The sequence below is a fragment of the Periplaneta americana genome, chromosome 6 (genome assembly GCF_040183065.1).
Source record: "Periplaneta americana isolate PAMFEO1 chromosome 6, P.americana_PAMFEO1_priV1, whole genome shotgun sequence".
NCBI lineage: Eukaryota > Metazoa > Arthropoda > Insecta > Blattodea > Blattidae > Periplaneta > Periplaneta americana.
In genome coordinates this window covers 123,181,226-123,203,197 of record NC_091122.1, presented here as the reverse complement: position 1 = coordinate 123,203,197, position 21,972 = coordinate 123,181,226, and the positions used below count along the sequence as shown (strand labels likewise).

The following is a 21,972-nucleotide window of genomic DNA, read 5'->3' as shown; positions in this document are numbered from 1 at the left end:
TTGAGACAAATAAATATAATTTTAGGTAAAATGTTACAAGGTATCAATACTAGAAAAGTTTGAATTACAATTCATATAATTACTCAAAAACCCTGGGTGATTGAAAAGTTTTGAAAATAGATTTGAAATCAGAACGAAAAATGCTATAAGAATCACCCATTCTTTATATTTTAACAAAAAATATGTTGACCAGTGATTATTGGAAGTAAAAAAAGTTATTCACTTGCCTTGAATTGACACAATGACCTGAAGCAAGTTGGAGTGGAGTGTCCAGACTTCTGTGCCCTTGCCACTCCACGTTCCAAGCAAACTCACGCAGACTTTGCCATCTTCATACAAGTTTGGATTCAGACGGTCACTGCAGTAACTAATATAGTGGCACAATGGTGGAGCCTTGGGGTAGTCAGCAGACAGTTGGAAATCAAAGAAGAACAGCCCATCTTCATATGGAGTCTTCTCTGGTCCGCGAATCATTACTGAATACAAATCCTGCAAGAAAGCACAATCAAAATCAAATATCCAGTTAACTTAAAAAGAATTTAGTTAATAATAATAGCCTGCTTAGTTGACTACAGCTGTCGCAATCAAAGAAATGACTTCTGACAGCTCTGTAATTTTTTTTAAATCGTAAAAATATATTTTTTTCATATAACAGAAGGACAATGTTTTACATATACTAATTTTCATTATTGTACAAGACACAGGTATGGAGGAAAAAATGTTGAATATTTCCAGAATTTTACTGCTGTAAGTTGTACTTAACCCCCAAGTACATTTAAATTCTTGAATGTACCACAGTATCATTTGGAAAAGTAAATAAAACCCACGAAAGGGCTTAAAAATAATTTTTTATTTTTTACCAATAAATGTAACAAAAAATGGAGGTCCTTACCATTCTATCTTCAAATCCTTTGACCCATATTCCTGGTGGTAATGATGACCGCAAAAGCTTAATTTCTTTCCTAACAGTGCGAAAGAAGTTCTGTGGGTCTGTTGGCTGAAACATAGTCAGCTTAAACTTATGGCTGTTGGGGGCAGAATCCATAATTGAAAAACCTGCAAATCATAATCAGTATACATGTGGCATTATGAATTCACAAATATTAAGATAGATGCAAATTAAATAAACAGAACTACATATTTAGAAGAGGTACTTTTACATTATGAAACCACATGGAACTGAAGTAATGTTATTGGTCCAATGCCTAGGCACTTTAATGAAGGATGTAAAATTGAGGGGGTTGTTCAGATGTCATGTATCAGAAAATAAAGTGCTCACAATTACTTTATTTATAAAATATACATTTTAATTATATTTTTATGCTCGACCATGCCGAAATGTAGTAATTATACACCTGGTAGCAGCCTTTAATGGACCTCATTAAAGTACACCTATTCATTAAAGTTCAGGTGTTCCACCAATCAGAAAATACCACTGTAGCAATATGAAAGCACAAGTATCGATTATTCTCGGATATGCAATCGAAAGACAACTGTTTTCGCAGAAGTTCTGCAACAATTTTAGTAGACGCTGGCGGCGACATCACTACATTGAAACGTCACGGAGGCTGGAAATCCAATACTGTCGCAGAAGGTTATGCTGAAGAATCGATCCAAAATAAAATTGAAATCTCAAATACAATATTAAACTCAGTCGAAAAAAACAACACACAAATTAACATCAATTCACCGTCATCTTCCAGCCTTTCACAAAGCACATTCCTGCAAATTCATTTCACCAACTGCACAATAAATCACCTATATTTGAAATAAGGTCAGTCCTGTTACTATAAAAATTACAGTTAATTGTAAATAATATTCAAATAAATTCAATTTGTCATCTCGTTTTTCAGTGTCTAATTTAATTTCAAGGTTATATCAAGATTAATGTTTATTTTACTCTCTAGATTATATCAAAGTCAATGTCGACATTTGTTTCTCGGAAAAAATCAATACTTTCGCGTCTGCGCACATCTCACAATTTACGAGGTATTGTACAAGGTCAGTTCCGCTCCTCAGTCAGATAAGAATAACATGAATACTTATGAATAATTTCAAATTAGAAATATGGTCGAGCATAAAAAGTCGTATGAAACTTGACTATAATGGTAATTAAGACGCTTGTATGAAAATTATTAAACTTGTTTGCACTCATTTCATAAACATACTCGCGTCTTAATTACTACCATTATAGGCTCATTGCATAATGTACTATTATATATATTCAAGTTCTCTCACTCATCAACAAATAGAACAAATGCAAGAAAACTGCTAAAATGATGGGCTGACTAGTTTTTAAAAAGTTCCATCAATCTTGAAGACAGAATATTTATAAATAAACTCTTAACATTACTGATGTTAGGTAACTACACAGGGCCGAATACAGAAACAATATTTAGACATTGTTTAAGGTTAAACAACGCCTAAGTATGGCTGCCATGTTCTTTTCATAAGGTCAATGAATTGCTAAAATACACAGAAATCCATTTTATGAAAAAACTAATTAAATTAAGATACTTTGTTAAAGCATATTTGTGCATATTTGACAGTTTTTCCTGATAGAGCATATTTTAATGATCTATTGGTCATATTCAGCATATTTTTACCTTTTGAAGCTTTTTATACATTTGTCTACATCCAAAGTTGATTTTCTTCGTTCTCTGAATTTCTTAAAAGTATGTTCTTTCATTCTGCTCTAGTAAAATTTTAATATTTCCTTCCTCCTTTATTCTATGAATCTGCAAAATGGACTTGACTCTAAATGGGCACAAATCACGACAAATATTTGTTTATTGTTTTCACGCAGCTAGAGAAAGGGATGGCTAGGCATCTCACTTGAAGTAACTGGATGTGGAAGTAGAGAAAACCATTTTGTTGCCTAATTTTAGAAAGAGGAGGGTGTGTTGTGACACACTGAGAAAATTACAGTCAAGTGATATTGTTAATTTTAAATTTGCTCCCATTTTATTGGTAGAAGTAAAAAAAGTTGTTCTGTGTACAAACTGAAAAGCTGACAACAATAATTTTCATTTGGAAATTTGCACAAGGTATTCATTGTACATTACCACTCAGGTCTCAAAATATAGATACAATGAAAGTTTATGAAATTAAATTAGCATTTTCTGTTTTAATTAAAATTTATATGCCTTGAAATTCCTTAAATTTCACTTTTTTCTCATCTTGTTGTCATTCTAGATATAGTTTATACATCCATGTAACTATAAAAAAATATATATTTAAAATTTGTTATGCCATATGTTGTTGTTTAGTCAACTGTTCGAAGACAGGTCTGAATCTCACAAGTGATACCAAGAAGGCACCACTTATGAGGCAACTAGGCCAGGAGATAATGGGGTAGGGTGGGCAGTTCCTTTTCCCCTCCAATGCATAAATCGTCAACAAGCTACATATTACATTAGTCAGACTTCAGAATGGCATATTTTTTATATTGTGACGGCCGCGTGAGATTCGATCTCACGACCGGCGGAGGCAGGGCTAAGTCGGTCGTGATTTGGGCAGGTTGCGCACGCATCTGCTTCCTGGGGCATGTGCTATGGCGGAGAGAAGAGAGGGGAGAGAGCGACCGCGGCATAGAGGAGAGAAATCCAGATTATTCGAGAGTGGAATCTTCCAGAAATTTCTCGCAACTATGGTGTGGTTATAAATTACGACACGCGAGTGAAGTTGAGCAGTTTAGCAGTTAGCAGTGTTGTTATAGTCAGTGGACAGCAAGCCAGCCAGTCTTGTGTAGCAGTGAAGCCAGCTTTGAGACCGAAGTTCGACTTGATTTGTGTCCGTAACTGTGGAGCCGGAAGTCCTGAGTTTGAGTGCAGTGGACCACAGTTGGGGGACCTAAGTTCGAAGTTCAGCAGATTGTCTCTGAAGGTCTGTGGTTCGAGATACTGTGAACTCGAGTGACTGAGCTAGAAGAACTAGCCAAGGCAAACGAACTGTGAACTGAGAACTGGCAGTTCTGATTTGTAAATAGTGCTTTGTGAACATTAGTTAAAATTAGCAGTACATTGTTGTTCTCAATAATTCAAGTAAATTGTCATTGTCGTCTGTGGAGTGCAATAATGAATACGTGTTACTGTGTTGAGTGCAAATCCTATTGTTGACGAGAGCGTTTAAGGTGAATTGTAGAAAGGAATTACTGTTGAAATAATAAAATTACATTGTTGTTTTGTGTAATAAAGTTACAATATTATAGAGCATATTTCTGGAATTTTTAGGACAAAGGAGTATATTTTATATGCATAGTTTGGCCATTTTAGGGTATAAAAATTCTAGCCCTAGTCATAAGAGTGGAGACAATCTAAACAACAAACTAATTGAAAGGGAGGATGTATAAAATGAAGATAGAAGATGTTTTTCAAACACAAATATGCACATACACCTGCAAATGAGTTCAAATGTACACATGCATTCATTCTTACCTTCCCCACAAGAATCTTCAGCATCATCTTCCTGACCCTCCTTGCCTTGTTCATCCTTATTACCCGCAACAGCCAATGCTGGAGCTGATGGTGGTGGTGGTGGAGGAGGAGTGGGGGTGGGGGCGGGGGCGGCGGCAGCAGTAGCAGCAGCAGCAACAGCAGTGCTTACTGCAGGTGTCTCTTCTTTTTCCACCACTTCCGCGACCTTGGCACCTGTCTGATTTTGAGATGGCACAGTTTGGCTCCCTCCTAACCTGGACAGAGCATGGAACATGTCCATGAGCCCATCCTTCACTTTCTCAGACAGAAGAGGAATTTCCGTTGTCTGAGCCACTGCAACCTTCACTTCCTCTGCATCTGAAGTCTGGGTTTCAGGAGAGTCCCATGCTCGTTCAGGCTTCGTAGTGTCTGATGGCACAAGAGTTTCTTTGCCCCTCTTTTTCCCCACATCTATCTTACTTTCCTCTTCTTCGGTCTCATTCTCATCCTTATGGCTGCCGCTATCAATCGGTGATCGAGTATTGAAAGCATCACTCAAGGTCATTAAACCCTGATTCCCACCAAATCGACGTGTCACTTCTCCATGAGCCTTAACGAGCTGAGCTTTTATCAAAGAGCAGAGCTTCACACACACGTGAGAGTTGGACACCAGAGAAGTGGATGATGGGGTGCTGGTCTGTCCACCAACTGCATCTGACAACCGCCTGGAATTCTGTGGTTCGGCTGTTGCAGATGCGGTATGCCTGCTTTTTGATATCACACCAGTCGTAGAAGAAGCATAACACCCGTTATGTTTGGCAGTGTTACCAACACCACCACTCCTCTCATCACTTTGTGCATGCAACTTGTTGTTGTTGTAGTTGCCATTCGTTCTCTGTCCACTACCTGCTCCTGATTTGGTGGTGGTTGTACTATGTTGCTCCTTGACTATTTCTCTCAACCCGTCATCAACTTCATGTAGATTGTTCCGATTGTTGGCAGCAGTGACAACACGTCGCTCCATATTCAAAAAATTTTCACGAAGAAATTCCATTGAAGAAAAGGAGTCATTATTGCCACTACTGCCACAACCACTATCCTTACTGATATTTGCCGCAGAGTTGTCATTACAATCGTCCACAATCACTACAGGTGAACTTGAGCTCCCACTGTTTCTATCACCACTGTTCTCTAAAGTCACACTGTTCGCACTCTGTCTACCCTTTCCCTCCCTCGCACTTACTTCTGACACATTTTGCATTACACCTTCTTGCTTTTTGGCCACACCCACTTCAGAATGTTTAGCACTACCAATGATGGTGATTCCACGCGGATCTGAGATCTTATTGCCAAGTTTATTTTCTTCCACTGAGTTACACATCAGCTGATCACTCGCATCTGATTGGTGGAATAGCCTGCTGACCTGGTCTGCCACTCTCTGCGCAACATTCGCACGGCCACGTTCTCGGACTCGTTCCAGAAGGCCTTGGAAGTGGCTCTCATGAAAAAAAGACGTTCCCATCAGTTTATCCAAGTACCTGAAATCAAATTGCAGTACTCGTCAAAACACACATACACTTATTTGGGTTGTGCAAAGGGATTATGAATAAATTAACTGACTTAATTTTAAATGCGTATTAGTCCATTGAAATGCAAACGAATTAAATATGACTTAACTTCCATATTTAAGTTAAATTACAATTAATTAATTGTGGATTACTAACAAGTTGGTGAAATCGCCTTTAGCTTTTCCCACTCCTAAAATAGTATGAATGCCACTAAGTTTTGAATGATAATTTATTTTTAACTTGTTTTTGTTACTGAAACATGAACAGTCACTAAAAAAATACCAGAAATTACTATATGATAACATGTACAGGAGAATTCTTTGTGGAATAAGATATTAAAAGTGAACAAAGTACAAGAAACTGATACTACTAACTTATGAAACCAGGCCAAATGGTGTTAGGAGGGAAGGAAAATAATTCTCCCAATTAACTGTACTACAGTGTAGCTACGCCATATTCACTGAAGAACTCTGCCCTTCCCCTCTGTCTTGTACAAGCTCTGCCCATTTCCTTTCCCCTTCAACTGAACTGCTATACATGACACAAGTCAAGAACGAAAATAAACATTTCCATGTAAATCCAATACTCGGTTACATAACATGTCTTAGTAAGGTGCTTTTACACAATAACCTCTGTCTTAGGATTCCACTTTACCATGAGGTCCAGGACGAATTCCTAATATTGTGTCCTCAGTGTTACCATTATGTACAATAATAATTAAGTACTGTAAGAAAAGATGAAAAGTTAGAGTAGGCGGAGAGAAAACATAAAAGGTAGGGGATGAGGGAGAAATAAAAAGAAGACGAAACAGTGGGGAAGAAGTATGTAGAATGAGTAAGAGAAGATAGGGAATAGGAAGACAACCTGCAGTCCTTATAAACATCCAGAAGTTGCCGCATAACGCTTGTTGTCTGAAGTGATGGATTCTGCGTAAAGATCTCTTCTAGTCGAGACATGGCAATACGAGCTTTTTCTATATTTGCAGCCAACTTTGGTTTTAGCATTTCTTCCAGATCTTCCTCCGGACACCTGAAAAAACACCAGCACTTACTCTTACATTCAGATATTTTCTGTTTCCTGCACCCTATGAATGAGTCTACAAGTAACCACTCTTAAAATTTATAAGGAACGATGAAAGAAAAATTTTACACTGACTATCATTATATTAAAAATTGTCATCGCATTTATAGACACTAATAGCTAAGAAAGCCAGTGATTATACTAGAGTGGATGTGGTGTCCATTGGGACAGTCTTCTAGGCCTGATTCACAAGTCTACGAATTCTAACTGAAGGGTAAAAGAGTCACATGGACTGCAACATGAATCTTGTAAACCGCACACTGACTGTAAATTATAATTAACACCATTAATAGTATCAAAAGAAAATATGATAATATATTGTTAAGAGTTTTAACCATCACATACACAGTGGCACACAGTTTACAAGATGCATGCTGCAGGCCATGTAGTTCATGGACTAATTGAGGACTGTTTTTGCAAAACTTGCTAACTGAAAAATTTTCAAAACTGAGATTTTGATGGATTCGTTAACATAAGGCAGGCCTCTATATGATGTTCAAGGCATCTTAGTAAAATTGGGTTATTTCTCTTCACTGTAGTGTGTCAAAGTGTGATCGTTTTTTCAAAACTTGCTTTCTGCTATAAGTAAGAGTTACAGCATAACTTGCTTACTATATTGTTTTGTCTCTCCTGTAAATATTAAGTTTTTTCAGTTAGCAAGTTTTGCAAAAACAGTCCTCAACTGTTAAATTTCGGAGACTTTCTAATCAGACCTAGTAACCCTGCCAATTGACACCACATCCACCCTAGTATGCTTGGTGACATTTTTAGCTTTTAGTTCCTATAAATCCAATGTCTAGTTATGACCTACAAAAATGACGTAAACCATTACTGATATCTCAGAAGACTAAAATATGAACATGTGTACGGAAATGAAGCTGAGATTTGGATCTAACATATGCTGATGATAATACACGTAACTGCAGCAGAAAAAACTTGAAGCATGGAACATACCAGGTACCAGACATGGTAACAGAAATTAAATAACTTGACTGAGACTATGGGTTATATTACGAATATTCTAGCCTTTAGATTAATCAAAGTCTTTATTGGGAAATCTGAGTGTAAATTGATATGGAAGAAATCCAGAAAAGAATGGCTGGATAACACTGAGAAAATACAAGGATTATGGGAATTAGATGTTAGTGAAAAATGGTAAATGAAACATCGAAAGAGAAAATACAATAGCTGACAAATTTCTGCAGTTCCCAATTTATATTTATTTATTTAATACATTTATTTCTACTGAAAGAGTTATAGCAATAAGGCCTTCTCTTCCACTCAACCACTTTCTAATTTTCAAGGCAAGCAGCAAATTGAATGTATTGTTTCCATTATAAATTTAAAGTTAACTTAAAACAACACTCGGGAAAAGAGGTTTGGATAGAATTTGTTTATGGGTGATGGAATATTAAATAAAGGAATCACAATATTACTTGGGAGGGGGGGGGGGGGGGTAAGACAAGAGTCTCTTACAACACGCAAGAAGAAACAGACTTCATTTTTGTCCTTCACTTTACACTCAAGTTTGAAGGTAGACTTAACCTTCGAAACTTCGCCTTTTATAATACTTTACTGGCAATGAAAAAAGTCCAATTTAAACCTTTCCTCAATATTGGACTCTGGTTTTGCTGTAGCATCCCAACAAATTTTCATTATCTCATCACAGGTATAGAGTAGACCAGCTTCCTATTGTGCACCCGAACGACTCTGTTGATAAATTGGTTTACACAACTGCCTTTGTATGGGTAAATAATGAACAGTCAAGTACCCGCCTTACAACTTACTTACTTACAAATGGCTTTTAAGGAACCCAGAGGTTCACTGCCGCCTTCACATAAGCCCGCCATCGGTCTCTATTCCGTGCAAGATTATCCAGTCTCAATCATCAAATCCTACTTCCATCAAATCCATTTTAATATTATCCTCCCATCTACGTCTCGGCCTTCCCAAAGGTCTTTTTCCCTCCGGTCTCCCAACTAACACTCTATATGCATTTCTGGATTCGCCCATATGTGCTACATGCCCTGCCCATCTCAAACATCTGGATTTAATGTTCCTAATTATGTCAGGTGAAGAAAACAATGCATGCAGTTCTGCATTGTGTAACTTTCTCCATTCTCCTGTAACTTCATCCCTCTTAGCCCCAAATATTTTCCTAAGAAACTTATTTTCAAACACCCTTAACCTCTGTTCCTCTCTCAAAGTGAGAGTCCAAGTTTCACAACCATATACAACAACCGGTAATATAACTGTTTTATAAATTATAACTTTCAGATTTTTTTACAGTAGACTAGATGTCAAAAGCTTCTCAACCGAATAATAACAGACATTTCCCTTATTTATTCTGCGTTTAATTTCCTTCCGAGTGTCATTTATATCTGTTACTGTTGCTCCAAGATATTTTTATGTTTCGATTTCGTACAATATTCTGGTCCCGAGACATAATCATATATTTTGTCTTTTCGGGATTTACTTCCAAACCTATTGCTTTACTTGCTTCAAGTAAAATTTCCGTAATATCCCTAACCATTTGTAGATTTTCTGCTAACATATTCACGTCATCCACATAGACAAGAAGCTGATGTAATCCATTCAATTCCAAACCCTGTCTGTTATCCCGAACTTTCCTAATGGCATATTCTAGAGCAAAGTTAAAAAGTAAAGGTGATAGTGTATCTCCTTGCTTTACCCCGCAGTGAATTGGAAAAGCATCAGATAGAAATTGGCCTATACAGACTCTGCTGTAAGTTTCACTGAGACATATTTTAATTAATCAAACTAGTTTCTTGGGAATACCAAATTTAATAAAAAAGATAACAAAACTACTTGAACTGTAAGTAGTCAGTGAATGGCTGAATGATTTAGTTATTATAATTTTTAAATGGAATAGATGACTAACAAATCTGTTTAGTATCCACCATCCTATATATTATGGTTCCCTTATACAGCATTGAGAAAAAGATTTCTAAGAATCCATTTATGGTATAAAACAACAGGAGGCAAGATGCCGAAGTTTTCATATTCTGGATTTCAGTACAAGAATGTGATAATATGGTGAGTATTATGCTACAGTTGGTTTTACTCCAGTGACAGACCAGGCAGGCCCTCAGAATTATAGGAAAATGAATGAACCCTCAAAGTCATTCCAGCAATTATGAAGGAATGAAAAATTCCACTTTTCGTGGACCGAATCCAGGTTCTCCTAATTCCTAATCTGTCATTCTACTAGCACATAATGTGGCTATATCCATAGTTAAGCTATCACATTGTGTTGCTCAATAATACGTACACGTCATCAGCAATAAAGCAGTCTTCAGACTCTGTCTCCCAAGAAGCATCACTGCTGCCATCATCCCACAGCTCTCCCTCATCACTGTCATACTCACCGACCTTGTACAGATCCTGAGGCCACGACATGGAAACATGGCCGTCCACCCACCATACACGCACCTGACAACAACAACACAAAGCTGTTATTGAGGAAATGATCATGTCACATAAAATAGCATAGTGTTATTTTCGTTCGTTAGTTACAATCTTTTTCTCATGGGGGAAGAAATTTTCTCATGAAATTTCGGCCAGTGTATGGGACCTGTGCCCACCCAGCATCGTGATGCATTTGGGGAGCTATGATAGGTAGCGACATCCAGTTATGCAAACCAGCTATAACAGCTAGGGGGGCTCATCGTGCTAACCACACAATACCTCCATTCTGGTTGGATGATCGTTCACCTCTGCTTCGGCATGTGGCCGTGAGGCCAGCAGCCGGCTGGTCGGTCTTGGTCCTTCGTGGACCGTAGTGCCACGGATTATTAGTTACAATCTCTATTTCTTGCTAGTTACTTTGCAAATAAACAAATGTACAGTGAAACCTCTTATTTACGGACATCGAAGGGATGTAACAATCTCGGACATCAAAGGAATGTAACAATCTGTCCACATCTGGGAGGTATCCTTTACTGGAAGGGAGGCTCCCCAATCTAACAGTAAATTTATAATATTCATTATGTATCCCTTCACGCTTTAAATGAAATGTATTACTGTAGTTTAATTCTAAATACAATATACTATAGTCGTGTCACTGTTATTTCCGGTGTGACTCCTCCCCTTTGCTTACGTCTTAGGAAGTGAAGGCTCTATAAAGTCTAGGTAGGTAGTATCGTTCGCCATTTTTGTTCTTTCGTTGCCGAGTTACCAGATGAGGAATCTATTTGCTTCACCGTTAAACATTATCATGTTGTAGCTCCCATGATAATAAATCAAACGCACTGTAATTGAGCAAATAATTGAGCGGCAAATAACGTCCTCGTGTGATTTCTCCGAACACCAACGAAAGAGCCAAAATGGCGGGCGATTATATTAAGTATTTATCGAGCCATAGGAAATTCATTACATCATCAATAGCGAATGACAAGATGCACACGTTTAAATGTAGCAGACCTGCAACATGATTGGCTGCCGGAAATAAGAACGATGGGACTATACAGTAAATTCTTTGCAACTGTGAACTACAGTAGATAAGACCGAAAAAGTAAAATATAATACTGTGCCATGCAAATTTATTCTAGGTCTACAGTTATGCAGTACTGTAATTTACAGTTTTCAACTTAACCTTTATGTTCAGGTGCAATGTCTCTCGAAACAGAACAACTGATTGAAGTGAAGAGAATAATCCTTCTAATCCTATCATGCGCAGAATACAATTTCACGATCACGGAAACCTTGGACCCATCAGACAGGTTAAATTTTATGACTTTATTTATCCACCTGCTTCCAGCTAACAAGGAATTTCTGTACAGTTCTCAAAATTAAATTTTCCATTATTGCAACAAATTAGGTCTTGAAAGCAAGCTTTAGGACTGTGAAACAGCTGTCGTGTCCCTGTCTGACAGTTGCTGTAAACTAGAGTTAAATTTATCATTATTTCTATATTATTTCAGTTGGGACATAAAAATCTGTCCGTACATGAGGAGTGTCCGTATCTTGGGGGTGTCTGTAAGGAAAGGTTTCACTGTACTATTCGCAATAAGATAACAGACCATAGATGGAGCAGAGAACATAAAGTTACTTTCTAAGAAAGGTACATTTCTTTTTTTCCCTCCTTAATGAAAGGAGTTTTAACATGCATTGAAAGATTGTTTCAGAATTCCATTCTAAATCTTCCTGATCTTAGATAATATTCAGTCAGTAACCATCTGAGACAATGAACTCATTATCAACTCATTTTCCTATATTTCTTTACGAGATCCATACTGGTTACTTGAGATGCATCTATTTCATCTAGTTCATTAACACAATTTCAGATATTAAAAATTCCAATCAAGATAAATAGTTTGCAAGGTAATGTTCAGTGAGAAGTCTAAATTTTGCAAAGAATGATCTTTTGAGGTAACCATAAATTAAATTTGGATCTCCTCACTTCGAATTTCCATTTTTGCCAGTCCTAATAGTAAAGTTTTCTGCAATTTCAAAACATATGACATATTTTGCTAAGACATAAATAAGACACTGTTGAAATTTACTTCCTTTGTTTGACTGTATTTGCAATCTCACTTCCATACACTCCACAGTATGCTGGTACATAATGCAATTCAATTTTCTTGATTCAATTCTGTATTTGCCTAACTATACCATACTAACCTTTTACTGTTTAGTCTCAACACATACTGTATTGTAGCTTGAATGACTGCCCAAGTGAGTTGCAGACTACAATTGAGGCGATTTCCGGAAGATGGGCCTATAGTCCTATAAGCCCTTTTTCGGGAAATTGTTTAAACGTAACCGCTATATTAGGTAGATTATTCCACCGAAATTTTATTTCATTATCTCAACGCTAGAGGTCGGGAGAGCATTTTCTTTGCAAGCGTAAAGTTGTTCAGATTCATTGCTAATACAGCAAGTGTACAGTAGGTTCAGGCTGCGGTTGTTAGTGCAATAGCCGTTCTATTCCTACCATACTAATGGGCAAAAAAAGACTATCTTACGACAATTCTAATAACAAGAGAAAAAAAAGAAGAGAAAACGGCAGATCGGTCAGACCTACATTTCAAGCAACGGAATTGACATAAAAGAAAAATCATTTTCAGCAGTATCATTGTGTTGTCAAGAACAGTGCTATCTCAAAGTACCTATCAGTAACCAAGAAGAGCTTTTTGGAACGTTCTGTAGTGATCAAGGTAAAGAATACAGGATTCATTTTTAAGCCAATGTATGTCGAAGAAGTTCAGGGAAAATATTTGGGAATATTTTCTCTATGCAGACGGCACTAAATTGAGAGTTTGTCGTGGTTTGATATTAAAGCTATATCAGGTATCAGTTAAAAGACTCAGAGTTATTCAAGATAAAACACTGGTCAATGATTCATTTGTGGTGGGAAGAGGCAAACATTCATAAAATAGAGGCTAATATTTGGCAAATGTTAGAAGAACGCCTAAGCACAATTCCCAGCCAAGAAAGCCATTACTGCTCACACAAATCTTCTTTGAGGTATTTCGAAGATCCGAATCTAAGTGTCAGAATACTGTACGATCTTTTTTCGAAGAAATTCTTAGAGGATACAGGTAAAAAGCTCCAAATGAGTTACGTTACGTAACTTCAAATATTTCAATCAACACTGTAACTACAGCTTCAAACAGCCTAAAACTGATGTTTGTGATTTTTGCACTGCTTGTGAAATGAAATTTAATGCTGTCAAAAATTATCTTTGCAAAGAAGAATACATGACCCACAAAAGAAGTGCACAGGCATACCTAAAAATGAAGCAGAACTTCATTCGTGAAGCTAAAAGTGTACTCATCTTGTTATTGAGTTCAATTATGTACAGAATCTTCTTGTACCCAAACTAAATGTGATTAGCCAATTTTATAAACGCTTATTGTCGTTAAATGCTGTCAACGTCCATATACACAACGACAGAGATTTGTTTCAATACATGGACTCTGAGAGCTGTTCCTGGTTGAACAGCACGTTTGAAGAAAGCCACCAGCAACCAACAATTGCCTAAAACACCTCTCCACTCTGGACAGAATGGTTTGAACATTATTTCAGCAAGCAGAAAAATAAATAATGTTATGTGATGTAGGGCAGTGCTATATTCATATTATATATAGATGTATTCTGTAAAAATCATATAGTACCGGTATTGTAAAGTTTTACTATGCTTTGACAGTTAAATCTATTTATCAACATCCAAGAACGTACTATTCTTTATAGTTTCAAATTTAGACTGATTTCTGGAAAAAGGGCACATAATGGCTTATAACAAATAATATTTTAAAATTAAATATATTGTTAAAAATGCTTTGTATTGTGAAAGTGGGTTCATAATGATATCCTACATATATTTAGTTTAGTCTTGTATGCAAGAATAAAGTGTTCATTGAAATAAATTAAAACAAAATCTTTAAACTAGGATTACTCGAATCACCATATTGCCTTATGTGCCCTTCTTCCGGAAATGGCCTCAATTATATTCCACACTGATTAATTTTTTTATTTTTATTTTAGTAGGTTATTTTACGACGCTTTATCAACATCTTAGGCTATTTAGCGTCTGAATGAGATGAAGGTGATAATGCCGGTGAAATGAGTCCAGGGTCCAACACTGAAAGTTACCCAGCATTTGTTCATATTGAGTTGAGCGAAAACCTCGGAAAAAAACCTCAACCAGGTAACTTGCCCCGACTGGGAATCGAACCCAGGCCACCTAGTTTCGCGGCTAGACACGCTAACTGTTACTCCACAGGTGTGGACTCCACACTGATTAAGTTCGAAAACGAGTTGTTAGCAAAGTATCAATACTTCACATTCACAAAGAAAATTTTTTAAAATCAAGGATTAATTTAATGGTTCAAAATATGTAATTAAAAGTAGTAACGGGAAAATGTTCGTATTTCAATATCTTTCCTCTTAATCTATTATTTTGAGTAGACAGATAAATCAGCACAAGTATACATATAATTATATGACAAATATACCGTACTAATAATGTGCGTTTACCTGAAGATTTTACAGCCTATTAAGATTCAAGGTGATGTGTTATTTGTTCCAGATCAAAGTCTCTTTCCTTCTGACAAATACTATTACAACTATATTATGAAAAGAGAAGAAATGCTCACCATCCCTTCAGGGTAATTGTCCAAGACTTGACCAGCTGTACAATTGGCATCTTCTCCTTCAAAATTGGCTACCCTGATTACAACAGTACCAGGACGATACTGGAAATCTGGATGGTCTTTCAGATCATATACACTCACTTCATTTTCTTCTAGCATGGCAGGACTGAAAAATTTAAATTTAATAATCAGAATGGACGTCATACTATTGTAGTTTTGTAAATAATAATGAATCGTCATGCATATATCCTGAATTTAATTAAAACTTTCACAAATTCACACCACTGCAATCAATCCTGTGTAAATAGTACTACTGCCACAAGAATTTGCCTGAAATAAACAAATAAATAAAAATAAACGGATAAATAAGTAAAGAGTTAGTTATTTAATGGGGTTTAAAAAGAGCACATCAGCTACAGAGAGATCCAAAAGTCGCGCATATTAAAATTATATTGTCTATATTGAGCAGTGCAATTGGAAAGTGCTAACAGCTACCGCTAGATAGCATCATGGGTATTAACAGCAACAAACCTAGACGTCATTGTGATGTGTATGTATACACTAATGCTTGCAGTAGTCCTTTGTTTATTGCTCGGCAAACATGTCGTTTTCCCAACAGGAACGAGTTTGTTTTCATTGTTGAATATTATTTTTCCAGTTGTTCTTATGCATGTGTTGTAGATGAATTTCGTAGAAATTATCCAGATGTGGCAGTCCCTAACAATTCGACCATAGCGAGATTAATTGCCCGTTTTAGGGAATGTGGATCAGCGCTTCTTGACAATGATGAACGTGATTGTTGGTTCCAGCAGGCCAGTGTCACATGTCACACAACTAATAAAATCATGCAGTTTTTGCGCGAGTTTTTTGGTGAGCGTATAATTTCTCAAGGATTATGGCCCTCACGTTCCCCCCGATTTGACGTCCCCAGATTTCTTCCTGTGGGGTTACCTGAAAGGCAGGGTATACAAAAAACAGGCTGCACGCTCTGGAGGAACTAAAGAGGAACATAACAACGGAGATTAACAACATCAGTGTATGCTTGCTCAAAAAAGTGGCTGCAAGCATCTTGACAATGATGAACGTGATTGTTGGTTCCAGCAGGACAGTGTCACATGTCACACAACTAATAAAATCATGCAGTTTTTGCGCGAGTTTTTTGGTGAGCGTATAATTTCTCAATTTCTTCCTGTGGGGTTACCTGAAAGGCAGGGTATACAAAAAACAGGCTGCACGCTCTGGAGGAACTAAAGAGGAACATAACAACGGAGATTAACAACATCAGTGTATGCTTGCTCAAAAAAGTGGCTGCAAGCATGGTAAAAAGAATTCATACATGCATTACTGAACGGGGCTGCCATTTTCAGTATGTTGTGAAAAATGATGTAAGTAAACGTAATAAATTCATCTTTATAAATATATGTGAACGTATTATTAAGATGTGCGCGACTTTTGGATCGCTCTGTACTATGGCTATTTGCACCCTTATCTAAAATTCTTTGAAAAACAAAAACACAAACAATACCATAGGCTAAATGCGAACACAAACTAAAAAGTTACCACATTAAAAAGAGGTACACAAATGCATTACTAACAAGGTGGTTCGTAAAAAATAATACAAATGTGCAATTATTAGACCCTAGACAGTGTTTAAAAGGAACAATAAAATAATAAAACAAATACCACCAGAAACAAATTATCTGAAGATTTCAGAACAATAAAATTATATAAAATATTAGGAGTAGGAAGTCCGAAACATCAAGTTTAAGTAAAACATGTAAAACAACAAAAGTAACCTCTGGATGTAAAGGGTCCAGAGGGTAAGCAACAACACAACAGGTGAAGAAAATCTAAATCACCTCGAACATTCTCGCAGGATGCAGACTTACTAGTACTGCTATTGGGTTTAGCATTAAGCAGTGATGACCACGCAAGCAGAGAAGATGATACAAAATGACAAAATCTTACCATGGTTCTTCTACAGATGTATATGTCTTAAACCATTTGACAGTGGCTGTCCTTCCAGCGTGGTCTACACTTTGAACCACACCATACACCCTCATACAGCTTTCATCCTTGTTCTCTATCACAAAATCACCAGGGAAGAATTCTTGATCATCCAGGTGATGAATGGGGTAAAGCTGTGTTGATGGAATACCATACTCGACTGATCCATCCTAATAAGGAAAAGTAACAAAAAATCCTTAGCCAATAATTTCATGATAATGTACAGTAGCATGCAAATTAATCCAAACACGACATATTTTTACATTTTCTGTCATTGTTGGCCTCACAGTTGCTCATACCTCTTTAATTGACATCTGTAGTACGTGTAATTCCATTGTTGAAGGTCTGTCATTATTTTTTTTATAATATGCGACATTTTGCCTGTCGTTTTGTACTTATAAGCATTTCAGTTGTGTTTAAGACTTAATACTGCAATCCTGTGTACATTCTGTCGTCTTCACAAATGGATAAAACTCCACGAAAACGGTCTAAAATTATAACATTAGCAGAGCATTCTTCTATGACACAGAGGCAAATTGCTGCAGAATGTCTCATCGGTTTGGCTACTGTTAATTCGATCATAAAACGATACAGGGAGACTGAATCCATCACACCCCAGAAAAAAGGAAAATGTGGTGCCGGAAAAGGAAGACTTCACCTGCAGATGATCGTTTAATTGTCAGGAAAAGTAAATTAAACCCTAGACTAACTGCTGTCGACTTAACCCGCGAGTTAATGGCTACCACTGGGGCGAATATTCACGTCACAACAGTGCGGTGTAGGCTTTTGGAAGCTGGACGAAGGGCTCGTAAGCCTATTAAGAAGCAACTGCTAACCCCTGTTATGTGCAAAAAATGCTTAATGTGGGCAAAATTACATCAACACTGGACAGTGAATGACTGGAAGAATGTACTTTTTTCCGATGAGTCTCATTTCGAGGTCCACGGCCACCATGTTTCTTACGTACGGAAAGGATCCGAAAAAGTAACAGCAGCCTATCTCCAACAAGCACCCAAATACCCCCTTAAAGTAATGTTTTGGGGTTGTTTTACACATGAAGGGCCTGGAGCATTAATACCTATCAAGGGAATGACGAATTCTGACAAATATATTCACTTATTGGAAACCAGAATCGTACCCCAGCTGCAAAAATCATTTCCGGATGGCAGAGGTGTGTTCCAACAAGACCTGGCACCATGCCATACGTCTCGAAAAACTACAGAATTCTTCAACAAGAAGAATATTCAGGTACTCCCTTGGCCAGGCAACTCACCCGACATCAACCCAATTGAGAACTTGTGGTCAATTTGCAAAAGAAGAATGCAAAAAATGGATTGTTCTACAAAGGAGAAGATGATTTCTGCCCTCATTGGTGTATGGTTTCGCGATGAAGAAATGAAGAATATTTGTGGGAAATTAGTGGAATCCATGCCAAATCGTCTCAGAGCTGTTATTAGGAACAAGGGAGGCCACATAGATTACTGAGGTATGTCTCAGATCTTTTTTTTTATCCCGTTTGAGTGTTTTTGCATAAGTAATTACGTTGTTCAGATTAATTTGCACGCTACTGTACTTACAATCAAACTACATTTGTCTCTTAATATCATTACATCATGAACCAGGTAACAGAAGCCTTCGTGTGTGTCATTTCAAGTATAGTTTGCAAGAGGAAAGAACTGACCTGGGACCCTGGTGTGACATACAGTAGGGGGTGAAGGTCATAGAAAACTCCCAACTTCATTTTCTACTTGACCATTTTTTCCTATTTGCTTACTAATTCTCCATAAATCTTTGCTGAGTAAGCAAAACATTGTGCTATGGTTGATTATGTTCTAAAATTTGTGAATTCTTGCTATTATGTCAGAAATTCGCACAAAAGACTTTACAACTCACAGCAAGGAAAGGCAGTCTATTAGGAGATTTACTGAACTCTGAGATTAAGAAACAGCTGAAAAGTTGTTGCTTAACCCAATACGTAAGTCAAAGAAGAGAACATTTCCCCGAATAACATTAAGAACATCAGTTGGCTTTACCCAGGAAGAAGTAACACGATTTTTATATCCACAAGAAGATAGCACCATCATGCTGGAAACTATTACGTGACTTAAAAGAAAGAACCGGTTTTCAGCACAGAGAGTTGACTCTAGACATGTAATAAAACAAATGAGTTCTAGAAGGAAAAAAGTAGTACTGTAGTAGTACTGTAGTAGTACCACTACTAGTACCACTAAGGTAGTGGTGGTAGTGATAGTGGTAGTAGCAGTGGTGGTGTAGTAGTATAGTGACGATGATGGTAATAATTTAGAGATACCGTATTAATGGAATCACTGGTTTAGCGCATTTGAAAATTGGTGTATATCATGAAAGAAAACAAGTTTTTTTTTTTTTTTTTTTTTAAGAAAAAAGGTTCTGACACTTTTATCTGATGGCTGATGGTTTACATATGGAAAGAGCCCATAAAGACTCAGTTGTAGACTCCAATTTCGGAACTTCCTATGATTACAATATCTGTGAACTTCATGGACTTGTCTTCTGGGAACATGACATGATACACAAGCTACTGTAGTGATGAGGATTAGTATAAATTAGAGAAAAGCAGTAGCCCTAGAAAATGAGAGTAGACTGAGAAAACAAATAATTGGACTAGCTGGAATTTCAACTTGGAATTAATTTTCAATTACTTTGAAGTCACAGTACAAACAAGATGGTAAATTGCTAAGGCATATTTCACGCTTTCCTTAAAACAAAAAGCAAGCATGAAATTTTGTTTAAAAGTTCAAATGCTGAAAGACAAATTAATGTGCTACTTTTAAAAATCCACAAAAAAAACTTTAAAATGCTTACAATTGTTAAATGTTCTGTTATACCTTATTTTATTTCAAGGAGTGCAGTTCGGTGTTCAAAGGAGCCACCGAACTGCACTCCTTGAAATAAAATAAGGTATACCCGATATCTTCAGGTTCAGTGGTAACATGAAGTCCTCATTCCCATCTACACTTTCTACATTTCTGACAGTATCTGTTCTTACTATCAAGAATTATAAGGTTATTACCGATGTAAACAAATAGGAGCAAAGTCATCTATATATACAGCATATGATTGCCTGGAAGAATATAAAGAGTGGTCTACAATTTGTATAAAAACTGAGTCAAAAATATTCCTGTCCACAATAGAGTCCGACACTTATTTTTCTTTCAATTAAACATGACATTTAATTTTGAATGATGTTACGTCATGTTATGAAGTAATTAGAAAATGTCACTTTTCACTTCATGGTCATAACTTTTTTTAAGTAGGTTATTTTACGACGCTGTATCAGCATCTCAGGTTACAGGCTGATATCACTAGTGTAAAAACAAGGTAAGCATAGAGTAAAAGAATCATGTGAACTTGAAATGAAAGCTGAATATCGAAAGTTTAAAATCAGGACACACTTTACTTTCTTTCTTTTCTACTATTTATTATACTCACTTATCATGTTAATGAAATTCAAAATATGTAGAGCTGCTGTACTATACTTTGTTGTGCATAGTTACAGTATGTATTACGACATTTCTAGATTACAATATTTATATTTTGTTTGTTACAGAATAAATAGCTGAAGGTGCAAAGCTATTTCAAGTTTGTGCTGAATTCAACCTAAATATTTGTTCTATACCTGCCAGTGCAAAGTTCCAATCCATGAACTCCAAATCTAATGATGAACATGGTTAACTATTCCACCATCAAGGATACTGCTCTGATTTTAATCCTCAAGTGGGTGCAAAATGATTGTCTCTCCTCTTTTTCTTCACAGGGGACATTGCCACAGGAGATGATGCATGCTGTTGCCTTCTTACCTGCCAAACTACATCAGCTATCGACGATGTGGAAAGAGTTTCCACCACAACCCTCTGGCCTGGCTGTAGGGCTACAGGGGGTGCTCGCTTCCTTGTTCTACGTAACTTCTTCTTCTTGAGCACCTTCGTCATCAGAGCTGGTCCACGCTTCTTCTTTCCTGCACATACCACGTTTATATCACATATCTCTGTGGTAAAAAGTAGTAAAGGTTAAACTACCTTATTAATAGTACTACATTATTATAAATGTTGTAATTTACTTATTACTATTATTATTATTTTTATTATTATTATTATTATTATTATTATTATTATTATTATTATAGCCGTCATGCTGATTTAATGGCTATAGCACTAGACTTATAATACTGTGGACCCGAATTCGATCTCCAGCATACCCCCAATTTATAACTTGTGTTGGCCAAGCCCGTGGTTCAGGTAAAACAAAGGTTTTCTCCAGGAGCTCCGGTTCCTCTGTGGCATCCCAACAAATTTCCATCATCATCTCATCTCATCGTGGATACAGTGTAGACTAGCCTTCTATGGCACACCCTGGGCAATGACTGTCGGTAAAATTGGTCTACACAACTGGCTTCATATGGGTAAGTGACGACAAGTAAAAAATATATATACATTATTATTATTATTATTATTATTATCATCATTACAAACGGCTCTGATTCTTACAAAATGGTATCACCATATCAAGCACAAATTTGAGTCAACAGTCCACTGTCATCACACAGAATTTTTGTTTTTTTCTCCCACAATATGGTAGGTATCGAATGCAGAACAATTGGAAAAATGCAGAAATTTAATTTTAGTGTCAAAAGAGTGGGAGTTTATAGTGATGCCTGTGGTTGAAAATATTATGGGAGATGTATATGATATTCAATATTTCAACATCTGTTTAACTTCTTCTCTGATTTTTGTATTTTATATTAAA

General features: G+C 36.7%; 1 protein-coding gene across 4 annotated transcripts in view; it reads right to left on the bottom strand.

Moving 5' to 3' along the window:
• LOC138701696 ((E3-independent) E2 ubiquitin-conjugating enzyme UBE2O) overlaps positions 1 to 21,972 on the bottom strand; it is a 58,694-nt gene that overhangs the window by 9,484 nt on the left and 27,238 nt on the right. For all 4 annotated transcript variants that reach the window (XM_069828873.1, XM_069828871.1, XM_069828874.1 and 1 more), the window contains 8 exons: positions 21,027 to 21,184; positions 17,149 to 17,357; positions 15,184 to 15,346; positions 10,356 to 10,516; positions 6,848 to 7,012; positions 4,437 to 5,953; positions 893 to 1,056; positions 228 to 489 (listed from right to left, as the gene is read on the bottom strand). In XM_069828873.1, the coding sequence (XP_069684974.1) occupies positions 228 to 489; positions 893 to 1,056; positions 4,437 to 5,953; positions 6,848 to 7,012; positions 10,356 to 10,516; positions 15,184 to 15,346; positions 17,149 to 17,357; positions 21,027 to 21,184 (2,799 nt within the window). The remainder of the gene's footprint in view (positions 1 to 227; positions 490 to 892; positions 1,057 to 4,436; positions 5,954 to 6,847; positions 7,013 to 10,355; positions 10,517 to 15,183; positions 15,347 to 17,148; positions 17,358 to 21,026; positions 21,185 to 21,972) is intronic.